Below are 18,807 nucleotides of genomic sequence, written 5' to 3' on the forward strand. Positions count from 1 at the left end.
CCATTGTACCCTGACTGATGGCTGAAATTAATATAAATATTTTAAACATTAAGAATTGTTTCCGATTTCTTTTTATTTTATTCTTTTCATCTATTTTGGTTTCTTTCCCCTTTGAAACCATATTCCAATTATCTGAATTTGCCTTGCTGAGTAATGTATGAGGGAGCCATTCTTGCTTGAATTTAGTTAAATTTAGTTAGATTTCTAATTTGAACCTACTATATACCTTTACTGTTGCCATTGCTGTATATTCTACAAGTTTGGTCTCCAATCTTATCTCTTGTCCAATATGAAAAGATTTATCCTTGCAGTCATCAAAAGAATGGGCCATTAATATTATTTTCTCTTTTAAAAAAATGCACAGATAAATTTGAAGATAATCTGCGGTGCAAATACTTCTGGAGACCTAAACGAGTGGAGCTCTGCTTTGGCATTCATCATTATGCCGGAAAGGTAAAGCTTATATAACTTGCACTAAATTCAAATGTAATAAAAGTCCTTAGATTTCCCTTCAAACTTTCAGATTTTTCTTCCCTATTTAATCCTTTTAATGAGTTTACATTTAAAATTTAGACACTGTTTTAAAACCCATGGTATTTGATGGCCCGTGATGGCCAATAGAACTGAGTTAGAAGTTACAGTGACTTTCAGATGTCCACAATTCATTTGGCAAGGCATTAATGCTAATTCTTAATTTAAAACATGGTGGTACAGTACATCTATAGGTGAAGCCTATGGAGTTGCTGCTCCTTTCTTCCCTTATCCATTTCCTGGAATTCTAATTGTTCCATGAAGTGCCTTGTTTCTTTTTTAAACTGAAGACCACAATCTTCTCACTGCAGAATCAAAGCACCTCCTGCTTAGCTCCTTACTTTATGGTGTTCCTTACAAGTATATCTTGAAAACACTTTTGAAAAGTTCAGTGACCATGTGCTGGAAATTGAAAGTTGGCCGTGTGCGCCCCCCCATGTCCCCCTCCCGAGCATTCCAGTAGGGCCATGAATGGCTGCCCTTTACTGGTTGTGAGTGTATGCATATAAAAAAATAAATAGACATAAATATGACTGAGCACTACACAAAGCCTTAGTGGGAAAAGTTCCCCTTCTTTACTTAAAATACAAGAGTGACAGAAACTTATCAGAGACTATTTCACATGTTTCACATTGTGTAGGTTCAGTATGATGCTTATGGCTTCCTTGAGAAGAACAGAGACACCCTTCCTGCTGACATAATGGTGGTTTTGAGGACTTCAGAGAACAAACTTCTTCAGCAGCTTTTTTCAAGCCCATTGACCAAAACAGGTAGAGTACATCCGAAGCCTGTTAAAAATTAAGGACTTTCTACTGACTAAATGCTCTGCATATAGAAGCCAACCCCGGTGGTGCAGCGGTCAAAGTATTGCAAGCAAACTCTGCCCACAGCCTGGGGTACATTCCTGACAGTGTTCAAGGTTGACTTGGTCTTCCATCTTTCCGAGATCTGTAAAATAGGGACCCAGATTCTTGGGGGCAAGATGCTGATATTGTAAATCGCTCACAGAGTGCTATAATGCATTATGGGGCAGTATATAAGTCAAAGTCCTCTTTTAAAAACTGCTTATTATTAATTTCTAAGGAGAGGAATATGAGAAGAATCATCAATGTGTGCTCTATGTTTACGGGTTATTAAGCATGCATTTTATGATCATTTTTAAACCACAGGTACAGAGTTTACTGTTATAAATGTACAGTATTCACTGAAAAAAGGCTTATAGTGACAAAGTAAATGCAGCTGAGAGTGAAACCAACAACAACAAAACTGCAAGAGAAATTGAGAGAGGAAACTATCTCTACGGTTTATATATCCTAGTGATGATGGATGGAGGTGGTATCACTTACTTTCCCGACTGGTTCACAAATGCTTCAGCCATGCGTGTGGCTTGCATGGTTCACATTTTATTTATTTATTTATTTATTATTTAGATTTGTATGCCGTGCTTCACATGGTTTCAAAACATACCTATGTGTTGTGTTTGGGCTTGGGCCAGCCGTTGCTCCCACAGATGGGAGAGATGTGGCACAAAGTGAGTGCGAAAGCCTGGCTGACAGCCAGGAAGATGTGGCAGACAGCCATGAGGATGAGGCCACTAGTTCAGAGGAGTTGGCAGACAGCACGCAGGACCCAGCAGACAGCCCAGGGGATTTGGCATGCAGTCATTCAGACAGTCTATCTTCCTTGGATTCCTCTGCAGACCAATTCATAGACATGCGTAGCTGAAGAGCTATGCAAAGGAGGGCTCAATTAAAGGACTATTATCAGTGATCAGAGTAGCACCTGGGCTGGGTGTGGTTCTTATACTGAGGGCTGGATGTGGTTCCCTTAATGAGGGCTAAAGGTATAAAAGGGAACAGAGGCACAAGGCAAACTGTAGCTGTTTATCTGTGTTACTTTGTGGTTCCTGCTCTGAAGTTTCTGTTCCTTGCCTTTGGATTTCAACCCAGCCTTTTCAGGCACGTGGGAGGTGAAACCTCTGGGACTTGCTGTTTGCTCTAAAGATTCAAAGGACTCCTGAAACGTTTCTGCTCCATGCAGGTTGTCTTTGTTTGCTTTTTCCTGTGTTTTGTATTTGGCTGAATTACGCCTTGCACTATCATTTATTCCTGACACTAAGGACTGTTTTGGTTAACCCTTTTTTGTTTGTTTAATACAAGTTTGATTAGAAGAGCACGTGTGTGTTTGATTTCTTTTCCTTGGACTGTTACATCTCGCCTGAGCCCAGTCAGGCAGAACACCTATGTAGGCATAATATCGGGCCAGGCCCACCCCCACCCACAGGTTGCTACTACTGGTTCACCTGAACTGGTCCAACCCGGCTGAATACCGCCTCTGACGATGGACCTAAGATATATGTCAAAGTGGCATGCCGCTGTGTTTTGGCTGACGCACCAGGGTTTTCCAACACCCAACACCCATTGTTCTCAAAAGCACGCCTGTTCCCACACAATCTTTGCAGGCCTATGAGGCCATTTAAGATCGAGGTGTGTCTTGTGCAGCTTCTGCAGCCTCCGAAAATCATACCAGAATAGGGTGTGTTTTCATGCATTTTTCTGAGGCCTCAGAGATAAAAAAAAGAATATTCTCCAAAGCCGTTCAAGAGCGAAGACCTTGTGTGACCCAGATCTGCTTTGGGTAGGACACAGGGGCCTGCCAACAGAAAGAAAGCATGACCTGAAGGTAAATGGCAGATCCTGGAGAGTCCTGGGCTGCAGGGGCAATTATGCCAATACCCAAGGTTCATGTGGCTTGTGGTATAGCACAAAGCGGCCTTTTTGAGTGGCAGCAGTGGTACAGCCCTCTACTTCAGGCTAGCCTCAGTGCTGCCACCAACTCCCATTGTTCAGAGTCACCTAAATGAAGGGGTATGAACAGGAATATCATCTGTCTGTCTGTCTGTCTGTCTGTCTGTCTGTCTGTCTGTCTGTCTGTATCTATCTATCTATCTATCTATCATCTATCTATCTATCTATCTATCTATCTATCTATCTATCTATCTATCTATCTATCTATCTATCTATTTATCATCTATATGAGGACACTGCTCACCTCCAGTCAATTTTTGATTTTAAAAAATATGCTTCACTTTATTTTAAAGTGTCCAGAAAAACACTAAATATGAGAGGGTAGAGACCTACCCGATAACCAGTACTTATAAAATGATCAACTATCAAAATATTTATTATATTTCTGTCAAGGGCAGTAAGAACCCCTCTACCTCTACAGAACCCACCCCCAAACTTTAACCAATTCCTGAAGTTTGCAGATGGCCTTCAAGACAGCTTCACAGGAATTATATAATAGTAATTAACCATTTTTTTCTCATTGATATATTTACTTCTTCTTATTTTGTTGTTAATAATTTGATGCTGAAATTAATTTTAGAAGACACTGAACTTGTCATTGATATACTATTTGTGGGCGGGGTGGGTGTGGGGAGAATACTTCAGAGGAAGGGACCATAAAAGAGAAGATCACTGGAGCAGGAAAATATCGGCCTCTGATCTGTGCCATTTGGGATATTCTTAAGGTTTACATTAATGTTCCTGTGATAAAATTAGAAAAGAAAAAAAAATCATTAAATCTATTTCATAAAGACATCGAAAATAAATTTTAATTAAGATATTTGTGTTCATTAAGATAACCGCATTCATTAAGGTAGTTGTGTTCATTGACAGTGCTGGTCAATGCACTGGATAATTAGCAGGGTTTATTTTAGAAAAGGGTGGCCAGGGGGTAATTTTTACATGTGAAATTACTCAGATTTCTTAGTGATGCATGCAGAACTATTGTTTCAAACTGGTTAATGTTTGATTAAGAAGACAGACCACTTGCATAGTTGTGATTGTTGACAAATTGTGAATCTATGCCATATGGACTACATTCAAATAATAATTTATGCCATCATGAGTTTAGGAGCTTCGGAGCTTCTGTAGATTTCTTAAAGATGTGCTATTGCCCTTGGACTTTCTTTCTTCCTGTTGCATTTATTTATTTATTTGTTTGTTTGTCTGTTTATTTATTTATTTAGTTAGTTAATTAGTTAGTCCAATACACAATGAGGGTTTTAGTAGGTATATATCTATATACACATAGTAAAATACATGATGAAGGTTATAGAGGAGATACTCATAGTATAATATATCTAAGAAATAATAGAAATAATAGAAAAGAAGGTATAGTAATAGAACATATCAATGAAAGAATAGAAGAGGAGATATAGGAATAGAAGAAAGGTATAGGAAATATAGGAGAGCAATAGGACAGGGGACAGAAGGCACTCTAGTGCACTTGTACTCGCCCCTTACTGACCTCTTAGGAATCTGGATAGGTCAACTGTAGATAATCTTACAGACTTAACACTAAGGGTAAAGTTACTGAAGTCATATTTTTTACAGTCAAGTTTGGAGCGGTTAATATTAAGTTTAAATCTGTTGTGTGCTCTTGTGTTATTGTGGTTGAAGCTGAAGTAGTCGCCGACACTTCACTTTAGCGGCCTTCATGCAGCTTTTTACATCATAATTGATCTATTACCTGCCCTGCCACATCTGACTAACAGCATAAATAGAACACCCAATCCCAACTTCTCTCCCAATGTTCTAATTATCTCACAACTGTTCCATATACATTTTAAAGATTAAGAGTGATTTTAATGCAGCAGCCACCAACTGGTGGTCTGTGGACCACTGGTAGACCGCGAGAAAATTTTGATAGTCTGCAGAAAAATCTGGACATTATTTGCAATTTTAATGTTTTATTACCATGTTTCCCTGGGACTTATTTTCTTTTAAGCTTGAAAATAAGCACTTGGGCTTGTTTTTAGGGAGGTCTTGTGTTTTTTTGAAGTGCAGGAGGGGTGATCACCTCATGGCTGTTCAGCTCCTTAGGCGCGGCTCTTGGATCAGCTGAACCAGTAAGGACTAGGAATTGTATCTACCATGCTTGCTTCAAAATGCCTCCTCCTGCCATAGCATCTCCTACAAGAGAATAGGACTCTTTGGCCATTAGGAGTCTGACCTCATAGATCAGCCCCAGCAATCAGACAGCTAATGGACAGGGATCAGTTCCCATCTCCAGCTTCTCTAGATACCTTAGCCTGGGAATCCACTGTCAGCACTAGGTGGGATAGGAGGAGAAGCAAGGAGAAATGGATCTTTATTTGCTAAGTTTCCAATCCCACATGATCAGAAAAGAGCAAGTACAAAGTATAATTAACTTGGAAAAACCCAGAAGCAGAATAGCTGTGGAAAACAATGCTCAAGGACTAAAGGTGAGATGCCGACAGAAACTCAGAGAAGCTAGTAATAGGTGGGTAAATCCTGGCCTCTATCCAGAGGTGGACTTCAGCAGGTTCTGAACTGTTCCAGGCAACTGGTAGTGGAAATTTTGAGTAGTTCAGAGCAGTGTTTCCCAACCTTGGCCACTTGAAGATATTTGGACTTCAACTCCCAGAATTCCCCAGCCAGCGAATGCTGGCTCGGGAATTCTGGGAGTTGAAGTCCAGATATCTTCAAGTGGCCAAGGTTGGGAAACACTGGTTCAGAGAACCGGTAAATACCACATCTGACTGGCCCCGCCCCCATCTGTTCTCTGCCTCCAGAGTCCCAGCTGATTGGGACGAAATGGGGATTTTGCAGTATCCTTCCCCTGCCACATGCACCAAACTATGCCCACCAAGCCGCACTCACAGAACCGGTAGTAAAAAAAAATTGAATCCCACCACTGCCTCTATCCACATCATTTAATTAAGCATTGTCCATAAAATGGCATAGATCATGATTGATGGAAGACATATTGAATAGAGCATATTACATGTAAATTGGAAAAGCTAAAGATAGATTTAAATTCCTTCTGTGTTGGGCAGGAATGAGATGAAGAAGGTGACATACAGCCATGTCCTTCACAAATGGTTATCAGGGCATCCTCAAGTTGTAGTTAGGGGGACATGAAAATGAGCCTTAAGTATGTGCTTGTTGAATGGGTGGGGGCTGGACGAGTGGACAAAAGAACTACAGACAGGGAGATATAGGTGTCTTCCCATGCGACAAACTTAGCTAGAAATTTGTAAATGTCTCCAAAAAAAATCTATTAAAAGCATAGTCTGTTTAGTATAGATCATGCCAGGGATTGGTTCAAACGAGGTCTACTTCATTCACAGAATTTTATAACAGATCTAGGAAATTATCTTACAGAATAGAACATAGAACATAGAACATAGAACATAGAACATAGAACATAGAACATAGAACATAGGACAGGACAGGACAGGATAGGATAGGATAGGATAGGATAGGATAAGCTGGAAGGGACCTTGGAGGTCTTCTAATCCAGCCCCCTGCTCAAGCAGGAGAACCTATACCAGTGATGGTGAACCTAGGGCACGGGTGCCACAGGTGGCACGTGGAGCCATATCTGTTGGCACATGCGCCATTAGCCCTAGCTCAGGTCCAACGTGCATGTGTGTGCTGGCCAGATGATTTTTGGCTCACACAAAGGCTCTGGGAGGGATTTTTTGCCTTCCAGTGAGCCTCCAGGGGGATGTTTTTACCCTCCTTCAGCTCCAGGGAAGCCTTTGGAGCCTGGGGAGGGCAAAACACAAGCCTACTGCGTGCACCAGAAGTTGGGAAACAGACTGTTTCTAGCCTCCCGAGGGCTTCTGGGGGCTGGGGGAAAATGTTTTTGCCCTCACCAGGCATTGAATTATGGGTGTTGGCACTTGCGCATGCACGATAGCACGTGTGCACACTCTTTCAGCACCTGAGGGAAAAAATGTTCACCATCACTGCCCTATAGTATTTCAGATAAGTGACTGTTTAAAGTCTAGACCCGTGATGGTGAACCTATGGCATGAGTGCCATAGGTGGCACGTGGAGCCATATCTGAGGGCATGCGAGGCTTTGCCCTATGTCAGCTCTAGCACGCATGTGTGCCCTGGCTAGCTGATTTTTGGCTTTCTGGAGGGTGGGAGAAGGCTGTTTTCACCCTCTCTAGGCTTCAGGAAAGCCTCCAGAGGCTGTGGATGGTGAAAAATGGCCCAATGGGCTAACTGAAAATTTGTTTCTGAACTTCCGGTTGGCCCATTGGGCTGTTTTTCACCATCCACAGGCTGAGGAGGCTTTCCTGAAGCCCGGAGAAGGCGATAAACAGCCCAACGGGCCTACCGGAAGTCTGGAGGCTTCAGTGAGACTTGCGGTCATGCGCGGGGGAGCCCAGGGGAGTTGTTCATGCATGTGTGTGTGTGGGCATTGCATGTGCTATTGCGCATTTACGCACCCTTTTGGCACCCGAGCAAAAAAACCCATCTAGACTCTTCTTAAAAACATCCAATGATGGAACGCCCACGATTTCTGAAGTGTTCCACTGGTTAATTGCCCTCACTGTTAGGAAGTTTCTTCTTAATTCATAGAAACATAGAAACATAGAAGACTGACGGCAGAAAAAGACCTCATGGTCCATCTAGTCTGCCCTTATACTATTTCCTGTATTTTATCATAGGATGGATATATGTTTATCCCAGGCATGTTTAAATTCAGTGACTGTGGATTGACCAACCACGTCTACTGGAAGTTTGTTCCAAGGATCTACTACTCTTTCAGTAAAATAATATTTTCTCATGATGCTTTTGATCTTTCCCCCAACTAACTTCAGATAGTGTCCCCTTGTTCTTGTGTTCACTTTCCTATTCAGGTTGCTTCTCTCTTTGATTAGTTTCCATCCATTGTTTCTTGTCTTACCTTCTGGTGTTTTGTAAAATAATTTGACCCCCTCTTTGTGGCAGCCCCTCAAATACTGGAATACTGCTATCGTGTCATCCCTAATTCTTCTTTTCTAAACCCAAATCTGTAGCTTTTGTCTTCATATGTTCCAGGCCTTTGATCACCTGAGTTGCTCTTCTCTGAATGGAGGAGTTATCATCCATTTGTTATCCATCTATCTTCTATCATAACTTCTATTATGGAATAGTAATTGTGTTCTGGAAGAGAGGAACAGCTGCATTATGTTTTCAGTGCAAGATATTTTAGTTATAACTGCTTAGATATAGGAATCAATTGCCCATTTCACACAAATGAGGTCATTCTGACCCTGTAATGAATCATCAAAGAATTATCTGGCAGATTGTGGCTAGACAGAACAGGGGTGAAACACAGCAGGTTCTGACAGGTTCTTTAAAACCGGTAGGGGAAATTTTGAGTAGTTCAGAGAATGAGCAAATACCACTTCTGGCTGGCCCCAGAGTGGGGTGGGAATGGAGATTTTGCAATATCCTTCCTCTGCCACGCCCACCAAGCCACACCATGACCACCAAGCCACATGCACAGAAGCGGTATTAAAAAAAATTAGATTTCACCACTGGCTCAAAACCCAAATTTTGGGACAGCATTCACAAACACAAAGAAAACTGTTTGTGTATTTAGCCTATCTGGGTAAGTACAGTGATACCTCGTCCTACAAACGCCTCGTCATACAAACTTTTCGAGATACAAACCTGGGGTTTAAGATTTTTTTGCCTCTTCTTACAAACTATTTTCACCTTACAAACCCACTGCCACCACTGGGATGCCCCACTTCCGGACTTCCGTTGCCAGCGAAGCACCCGCTTTTGCACTGCTGGGATTCCCCTGAAGCTCCCCTCCATGAGAAACCCCACCTTCGGACTTCTGTTGCCAGTGAAGCACTCGTTTTTGCGATACTGGGATTCCGCCTGCTGGGATTCCCCTGCAGCATCGCAAAAACACAGAAGTCTGGAGGTGGGGTTTCCCATGGAGGGGAGCCTCAGGAGAATCCCAGCAGCGCAAAAACGGTCACTTCGGCTGGCAAAAGGGGTGAATTTTGGGCTTGCACGCATTAATTGCTTTTCCATTGATTCCTATGGGAAACATTGTTTCATCTTACAAACTTTTCACCTTAAGAACCTTGTCCCGGAACCAATTAAGTTTGTAAGACAAGGTATCACTGTATATCTATTTCATGTATATTTGAAACTAAACTAATATTCTAAAATTAAAAGAAGCCTGAAAATGTTTCTTAATACATTAAGTTTTCAGATAATTGCAGTGATTCATATGCAGATTATATGAAGACCAAAGTAGTCATCAGTTAATTTAATTTCTGAACTGGGAATGTTTTAATTTAAATTTACAGCTATTATGATATACTGGGATTATATTGCATTTTACAGTTTTGCCATTAAGAAATCATAGTATAATCAAAATAACATTTCCTGAACATTATTACAGTGCAATCTGAATTCCTTTTTAATTCACACCTCTTTCCGCTGGCTATATAAAATGAGGTTAGGAGAATAGGCAAGCCAGTGTTCCCTGCCAATGCCCATAATACTAAACCATGGTTTGGCACTATATTGGAACCAGAGCATTTTTATTTACCGTTCCTCTGGGGGGGGATCCATTATGTTATATGACTGACTGGTTCTCTCTAATCTCAAATTAGTTTATGGATATTGTTGTTCATGATGATGTTAGAAATTATTCAATGATTTTCTTTTTCTTTTGGCTGAGTGCTATGGGCTGTTGAAATATAAAGCTATTGCAGATATGTACTAACCAGGAAGTTCACAGAGAATTTGAAAAGATCCTGAGAGTTGAGGTACCGGTAGTCTTTGACTCAACACTCATTTAGTGAATGGTCAAATTTACAAAAGCATTGGGGAAAAAATGATTTGTGACTATTTTTTTAACCCTTACAATTGTTGCATCATCCCCATGGACACATGATCAAAATTCATCCACTTGGCAACTGACTCATATTTATGAAAGTTGTATAGGTGAACATCTTTTGCGGGCTTTTGACAAGTAAAACCAATGGGGAAAACAGATTCACTTAACAACTATGCTACTAACTTAACAACTGTTCTGGGTCCTATTCTTTTTAATATGTGTGTGAGTGACAGGGGAAGGTTTGGTAGGGAAGGTTCGCCTATTTACCGATGACTCTAAAGTGTGCAATAGGGTTGATATTCCTGGAGGCGTCTGTAATATGGCAAACAATTTAGCTTTATTAGATAAATGGTCAAAGCAATGGAAACTGCAATTTAATGTTTCCAAATGTAAAATAATGCACTTGGGAAAAGGAATCCTCAATCTGAGTATTGTATTGGCAGTTCTGTGTTAGCAAAAACCTCAGAAGAGAAGGATTTAGGGGTAGTGTCTCAAAATGGGTGAACAGTGTGGTCAGGCGGTAGGGAAAGGAAGTAGAATGCTTGGCTGCATAGCTAGAGGTATAACAAGCAGGAAGAGTGAGATTGTGATCCCGCTGTATAGAGAGCTGGTGAGACCACATTTGGAATATTGTGTTCAGTTCTGGAGACCTCACCTACAAAAAGATATTGATAAAATTGAACGGGTCCAAAGATGGTCTACAAGAATGGTGGAAGGTCTTAAGCATAAAACGTATCAGGAAACACTTAATGAACTCAAACTGTATAGACTGGGGGACAGAAGGGAAAGAGGGGACATGATTGACACATTTAAATACGTTAAAAGGTTAAATAAGGTTCAGGAGGGAAGTGTTTTTAATAGGAAAGTGAACACAAGAACAAGGCAGCACAATCTGAGGTTAGTTGGGGAAAAGATCAGAAGCAATGTGAGAAAATATTATTTTACTGAAAGAGTAGTAGATTCTTGGAACAAACTTCTAGCAGACGTGGTTCGTAAATCCACAGTAACTGAATTTAAATATGCCTGGGATAAACATATATCCATCCTAAGATAAAATCCAGGAAATAGCATAAGGGCAGACTAGATGGGCCATGAGGTCTTTTTCTGCCGTCAATCTTCTATGTTTCTATGTTTCTAACTGCACTGATTCACTAAACAAATATGACAAGAAACGTTGTATAGTGGGGCTGTCCACTTAGAAATTTAAGAAAATGGGCATGATTGTGGTCATAAATTGAGGACTACCTAAGAATATTCTGCCTTGAATTATAATTCCCAGAATACCAAGGAGAACAAACCAAAGGAAATATATAGATGCTTTCAACTATGCCATTCATAGATTTCTTTTTTGTCTTTCATAACTCTTACCTTTAATTTCTTTTGCTCACAAGTTCTTCATCTTATTCTATAATGTTCTGTTGTTTATCCCCAAAGCAAATAACACAATAGAAATATATGTAATCCCCTCTTTTCCTATTCATCTGCAGATTTCCATATTAGAGGTGCTTCCAAATGAAAGAAATTATCATAAAATAATTATTTTCACTCGTGTTATTTGATAAAGATCTAGGATTTTATGGAGGATTTTTCTCCATCCCTTCTGCTTAAAAGTCTGATAAAATCTTGCATATTAAAAAGAATCTGTGCATTTTGACTTCTGCACAAACCTAACTTATTTCTAAGGGTTTTCTTTCAATCCCTGGGCTATAACTAGTGAAACACCATGCATTTTCTCTTCTGAAGTTTTGGGCTGCCTTTCCTTGGCATCTTCAAATGAAACTCGAAAAGATGTCTGAAACCTTAGAAAATTGTTGCCTGTTATTGCAGAATAAGCCATGTTAAACTAGTTGACTTGGTAGCAAGATTTAATATAAGGCAAATGATCATAAAGAAAATCCCTTTGTATTTGTGTTCAGAATCTGTAATAGCCTGGCAAGAGATATATCCTATTCCATGTCAAATGTTTTAATTAGTTGTTTTTTCCTGAGAACGCAATTGCTTTTGGTGATTATGCCCGTTTTATTTTATTGTACATAGTTTTAGATCTTTTTCACTGTTTGATTGTTAACAATTGTTTTAATACAATAGACTTACAGAGTTGGGGTTATTATTCAACCTTCTGCCTAATAGCCCAAACCCTCTGAAATGAGAAGGCACATTCTTGGACAGGAAGCTTAAAAAGGAGGGTACAAATAAATATATGCATTCAAGCATCAGACTGCACCAAATTCTGTGCCGGCTTTCAGAGTAATCAGCTTTGAAAGTAGATCTCTTATATAAAAACTGTCCTATTCTGTACAACAGAATATTCTACTTTGTTTTATCCACAAGTACAGGGTTTGTGGTGGAATGTAGAAAAGGTTTGCAAATGTTCCACAAGGTGGTGCTATGTACAGAGCAAAGAAAAGGATGACTTTGAAAGTGACCTGCTAAACATCCTAAATATTATTCAAATTGTATTTTTAAAACACTTTCCCACTCAGTTTGGAAAGGAAAAAAAAGTATTTTTTTTATTATAATCTATTCTGCAGAGAATATGTTCTATAGAAATCAAACCAAATAATGAGTGCCATGCACCTTATTCCTAAATGAATAAGCAATTCTGAATAAAAAATTGTGGCCCCATAAAACAAAATTGAAACAAGAATGAACAAGAATAGAATATTTTAAAAAATGTTTTCCTTATGGAAGATCCTACTAAACTCTTACATAACTCTAAATTTTATCAGTTCTAGAATATTTCTGAGATAATCTTTGTGTTTAAAAACGTTTTGCAGTCAGAAGGCAACTGATTGGTCTCAGTTACTGATGGTCATTTCATTATTTTATGGAGTCCTTCTTGCTGTTTGAGCTTAGTTCTGACCTTGGTTCTTGGTTCAATGAAGCTCAGATAGCACCAAGGACTCCATGTCACAAGCCAGAGCTACATATATTCCCTTTTATTGGAATCACTATTTTATCTTTAGGGGATTTTTCCAGGAAAAATGTGATTATTCCTTGCAAGACATATGGCTATATATAATGTATATGCAAAAACATGAAGTAGCACAGTCCAGAATACAGTGATACCTCTACTTACAAACTTAATTTGTTCCGTGACCAGGTCCTTAGGAGAAAGTTTTGTAAGAAGAAGCAATTTTCCCATAAATCAATGTAAAAGCAAATAATGCGTACGACTGGGGAAACCATAGAAGGCTCTGTTTCCTCTGAGGAGATTCCAAGAGAGGCCCCACGAGGCTTCTCCCTGCCCTTTCTGGCCATGTTTCCTCCCAGGAGACTCCTAGAGAGGCCCCATGGAGGCTTCTTCCTGCCTTTTCTGGCCCTGTTTCCTCCCAGGAAATTCCAAGAGAGGCCCCACGCAGGCTTCTCCCTGCCTTTTCCGGCCCTGTTTCCTCCTAGGAGATTCCTAGAGAGGCCCACAGATGCTTCTCCCTGTCTTTTCCAGCCCTGTTTCCCCCCAGGAGATTCCTAGAGAGGCCCCACAGAGGCTTCTCCCCACCTTTTTCAGCCCTATTTCCTCCCAGGAGATTCCTAGAGGGGCCGCATGGAGGCTTCTCCCTGCTTTTTCTATTTATAGTTTCGGAGGCTCGGGTTTGTTAGTGGAAAATGGTTCTTGAAAAGAGACAAAAAAATCTTGAACACCTGGTTCTTTTCTAGAAAAGTTTTTAAGTAGAGGCGTTCTTAGGTAGAGGTACCAATAGGAGTAACAATACCATCTGCAGATGATCAGTTAACTGACAGTTTTTCCATGATAAGTGACATGCTAATAGGTTCTTCTGATTTAATGGCTGGTTTTTTAAAACAAATTATCATACAGGAAAATAAAGAAGATGAGAATACTATGTGCAGTTGTCTGCCTTACACTAGTCTCTCCTCTGTTGCCTTTGGCTCTGCATCATGACAGAGAAAAACCATGATATGTATGACTCTATTTAGTTCAGTATGTTTCCCCACGAAAAATAAAGAAAGGTTAGTTCTTTTTAATCTATGTTCTCAGAGAATTAGAACTTGAAGATACCCTGCATCTAATAGTAGGGGGGAATTTATAATTATCACAACTAATTGAAATTGAAAGCTTAATCTTCTTTTTTTCTGCTATAGAAATATGTATTGCTGTACTTTTTTTGGCATCTGAATCTCTATTTCAGGTTCATTTGATGATGGTCTTAGATTGCAGACTATGAAATCTGGGAAGCTATTTCAGGAGATATTGGCTTATATAGGTTTTCCCTCTAAAATGGGAAAAACATCCTCTTCCTCTCCCCCTTCCATCCACTGAGGCTGCTTTCATCAAACATAGGTCAAAGCAAAACCTGAGGTATGTTGGAAGTGACCAGGTTCATATTTTGTATCTGTTAACTTCCTGGATCTCCAACATAACCTGAAGCAGGAATGCAAGTATTGATTTGCCGTGGAGGATACATATTACACCCTCACATTATCTCCTGATAATATTCAGCTTAAATAAAGAGTGTTATCATTCTTCACAAGGGAGCGGGTCTCCCTAAACAGAGCGGCCAGGCGGGATTCTGCTGATGCAATCAAGGCAGCATGATACGCACATCTTGCCGCCTTGAGTGCCACTTTGTAAGTCTTAATATAAGCTCTTACAAGTGTTTGATTGGATTCGGACTTACTCTTCCTCCATCACTTCTCTAGATGTCTCTTCTGGTGTTTCAACTCCCGGAGCTCCTCGTTGAACCATGGATCTCTACAGGGTCTAGTGCCATGGATAGGTTGCAACAGCGCAATCCGGTCAAGAGCCTCCGCTGCAGCCTTGTTCCAGGCCTCAGCAAGAGACTCCGCCAAACTATGGATGAGTGCATCTGGAATAACCCCAAGCGCCCTCTGAAACGCCTCTGGGTCCATCAGGCGTCTGGGGCGGAACTGCCTAATCGGTTCCGCCTCCCTGCGGGGAAGGATTGGAGCCAGGAAGTCAAGCCGCAATAGAAAATGGTCTGACCATGACAAAGGCAACACTTCTAAGCCCCTTAGTGTCAGACCATTACTCAATTGCCCAGAGAGGAATACCATGTCAGGTGCGTGTCCCCCCTCGTGAGTCGGACCCTGTACTACTTGAGTCAGGTCCATAGCTGTCATGGTGGCCATGAATTCCTGCACTAACCCAGAGGTTTCACTGAGCAACAGCAGGTTAAAGTCCCCCAAGACAATAAGTCTGGGGAATCCTACAGCCAGCTCGGCTACCTCCTCGAGCAGCACAGGCAGGGCTGTTGACACGCAGCTGGGAGGCAGGTATGTAAGTAACAAGCCCACCTGAACCCCTAAGTCCAACTTCACTAGGAGGGACTCACAGCCCACAATCTCTGGAGCAACGAGTCTATGCAGGCAAAGGCTCTCCCTGGCTATAATAGCCACTCCTCCCCCCCTTCCCTGGGGTTGAGGCTGATGCCATACCTGAAACCCAACTGGGCAAATTTCAGAGAGAGGACCTCCTCCCTCTGGGCCCAACCAGCTAAATTTTTATGCCCTATTCTCTCGCTGCAAACCCAGCGGAATTCTCATGCCCTATTATATTTAAATTGATCCCAATAAGTAATAGGAAAAGCTTCCCCTTCTTCGATCCATATTTTTGATAGTTTAAGTCAATAAAGTAAATAACATATTTTCATTAGAAGATAGCTTAAACCAAAAATCAGTTCATTTCTTATCTAAGTAAATTCATTCCATTATTTCATTATTAATTCCATTTTCAATACTTGTTTCTTATATTCTTGCCATCAAATCCATATATTTCCATATACACATGTGATTCTGATAAATCCTAAATTCTAGATTTAATTTTAAATTTTCCCAAATATTAAATTTTTCTCCATGAAACATTTTCAATTTTTGCAAACATTCGGCAAAGAGTTTTTTTTATTTTTTAATTACTAATACCCCAGATTGCATTTCATGTCATTGCCCCAATCAACACTTTAGATTCCACCCATGAAGAATCAGGACTCAAGTTTCTGAGTAACTTTTTCAGCAGAATGCCACTTAAATGTCTCATATCTGTCTTGTGGCTGTTCTTTCTATCCATTCCTCCCTAAAAGCGTGTGTGCTACCTTAAAGAAACAGCTGAGCGACAATCTGCCAATCCAATAAAAGCGGAGAAATACTGACATAACTCTTACTATCTTAGTGTGGGCGTAAAAACTGTTATTTTTGCTTAGTCAGATTTACTCTTTTTCCACTAATGCTCTAAGCATCTCTTCTGTTTAATGTCCTAAAGCTTTTTGATTCACCAAGAAGACTCTAGATTGACAGAGAGGCAGGGGCACTTGCATTAAATGGTCTGATTTGCTTCCAATTTCCGGGATCCATCCAAGGGTTTGACAGAACTCTCTGGATGATTGCTGGAACAATCTTCAGGTCCCATTGGGATCCATCCAGATTCATAAAGTATATAAGGTGGACTATCGTAATCCTCCTCCCATGCTAGCTCAGGAATTCTGGGAGTTGAAGTCCACGTGTCATAGAAGAGCCAATTTTGCCTACTTCTGGTTTTAGGTGTCAACAATTCCAATTTGCAAAATAACATGATATGAAAATAGAAAAGAATTATGAATCATTTCAATAATCATATTTAGATTGCACATCAGATTCTCTAAGGCAAAAACAAGAGATTGAACATGCCCATTTAACAATTTTCGCTTTTATGAGCTACCCATCTCTCTCAGAGAGGGACTTTGGGTGGTGTGTAACAAAACATAATAATATAAAAGGAAAACCCAAAAGTTTTTATAAACAGAAAAACAGAAACAGCTCCCTTTTTAAATGTCAAAGGGATTTTCTGGTACACACAAGGCACAGGTTAAATGCAGTCCAATTGCTCACCCAATAACTGGGAAATTGAGTCCAATTCTAAAGTCCAGAGAGTCCACACACACAATCCTGAACAGCAAAAACCACGATCTTGACGAAACAATGAATCAGATAAACTGCCATGAGGCTAAAACACCAGGCTGCACTTTTATCTGTAGCACTAATTACAGCAGCCCCACCCAACCACAGGTGGCCTCATTTTCTCTTGTAATAATCCTTCAGTTGTTGTCTCCTATGCATCACTCTACGCAAGCGTGGATGTGTCATTAATTCTTGTTCAGAATCCAGGGATGATAAGGATGATTGATCTCCTCCTGGGCTGTCTGCCAAACTCCCCTCTTCCCTGTCACTCACGTTTCCTTGGTCAGAGGAGACTTCGTCGTCAGATTCTACTGGGAGCAAAACAGGCCTGCGACATGCGGATGTCTCCCCCACCTCCACCTCCACATTCCTTGGGGGAGGAACTGGGCCAGAGCTAACTACAACAATAACCATGGAAAATTTCCTAGAATCCAATACTGGATTATGGTGATTGAAATTTCCCAGCCCAATAAACAAAATTTTCAACCTCAGGTGGAAATAATGACAACAAGAAGTTTGGACAGAAATCCAGACAGGCAGCAGGGTGGGTGGGATACAAGTAAGAGGTTTTCCCTATAGCTCAATTTCATACACTGCTATCTCAAGAGACGACTCCTGGGAATTCATGAGGGTAGTTTTCAACATAATTTTCCTCTCCTTTTCTGAACATGGTGTGTAGCTGCTCCAAAACTCAAAACTCAGGAAAGTAAAATCTCCAAGAAGGAAACAGCTCTGTCCTTACCAGACCACTATTCAATTGTGGGTTAATGCAGTTTTATTAGTCCTTGTGATAGGGGACGTAGTGACTCGGTGGCTAAGACGCTGAGGTTATCAATCAGAAAGGTCAGTAGTTTGGAGGTTCAAATCCCTAGCACCGCATAAGGGAGTGAGCTCCCGTTACTTGTCCCAGCTTCTGCCAACCTAGCAGTTCAAAAGCATGTAAAAATGCAAGTAGAAAAATAGGGACTACCTTGGTGGGAAAGTAACAGTATTCAGTGCGCCTTTGGCATTGAGTCATGCCAACCACATGTCCACGGAATTGTCATCTGACAGCATTGGCTCTTTGGCTTAGAAACAGAGATGAGCACTGCCCCCTAGAGTCAGAAACCTTTACCCATAGACCTTGTGAGTAACCATATTGGATGGAGGCTTTTAAAAACAATAAAAGTGAGGGGAAATAAAACCATTTTCCCCTTTTCCTTCTATGATGCGAAAATTCCAGGAGGATTTCACTGGAGAGCGTATTTCTATTTTTTATCTTCAACTCATTGCACCATATATTAAAGGAGAGCTAATAATTTGAGGCAGCATTAGATAAAAGAGATGGTAGGAGAGAAGGGAAATCTTCTGGTTTGGTAACTCTTCTGAGAGCATTTGTTCTGAAGGTTGGGATAAAAGCATGGGGAAACAAGAAAATGAGAGCAAGGATGCTCCAAACAGAATTAAATAAGATTTAGTTGAGAAATTTCTGCTGCATATGTTTTCTTCATCTTCAGCAAAGACCTCTTTTGATTAAATGTATGCCTATTGGTACTAGTTTTTAAATTCTGCCACTTACAAAGAAAAAACCCTTTCCAACATACAATAAAGGAGGCTAAAATATATCTTTAATCATCTATTTTATGGTTAAATCATCCTCGGCGCTAACCACCGCAGAATTATATCCTGGCAACATCCCCTCCCCCCC

At 40.5% G+C, this 18,807-nt stretch overlaps 1 protein-coding gene across 1 annotated transcript in view; it reads left to right on the forward strand.

Annotated features, from left to right (window-relative positions):
* The window catches only part of MYO3B (myosin IIIB), a 133,931-nt gene extending 132,598 nt beyond the window's left edge, over window positions 1–1,333 (forward strand). The window contains exons 20-21 of the mRNA XM_070754928.1: window positions 365–453; window positions 1,172–1,333. Of these exons, the coding sequence (XP_070611029.1) occupies window positions 365–453; window positions 1,172–1,333 (251 nt within the window). The remainder of the gene's footprint in view (window positions 1–364; window positions 454–1,171) is intronic.
* Window positions 1,334–18,807: the final 17,474 nt, after the last annotated feature.

This window comes from Erythrolamprus reginae, chromosome 1 (genome assembly GCF_031021105.1).
Source record: "Erythrolamprus reginae isolate rEryReg1 chromosome 1, rEryReg1.hap1, whole genome shotgun sequence".
Taxonomy (NCBI): Eukaryota; Metazoa; Chordata; class Lepidosauria; order Squamata; family Dipsadidae; genus Erythrolamprus; species Erythrolamprus reginae.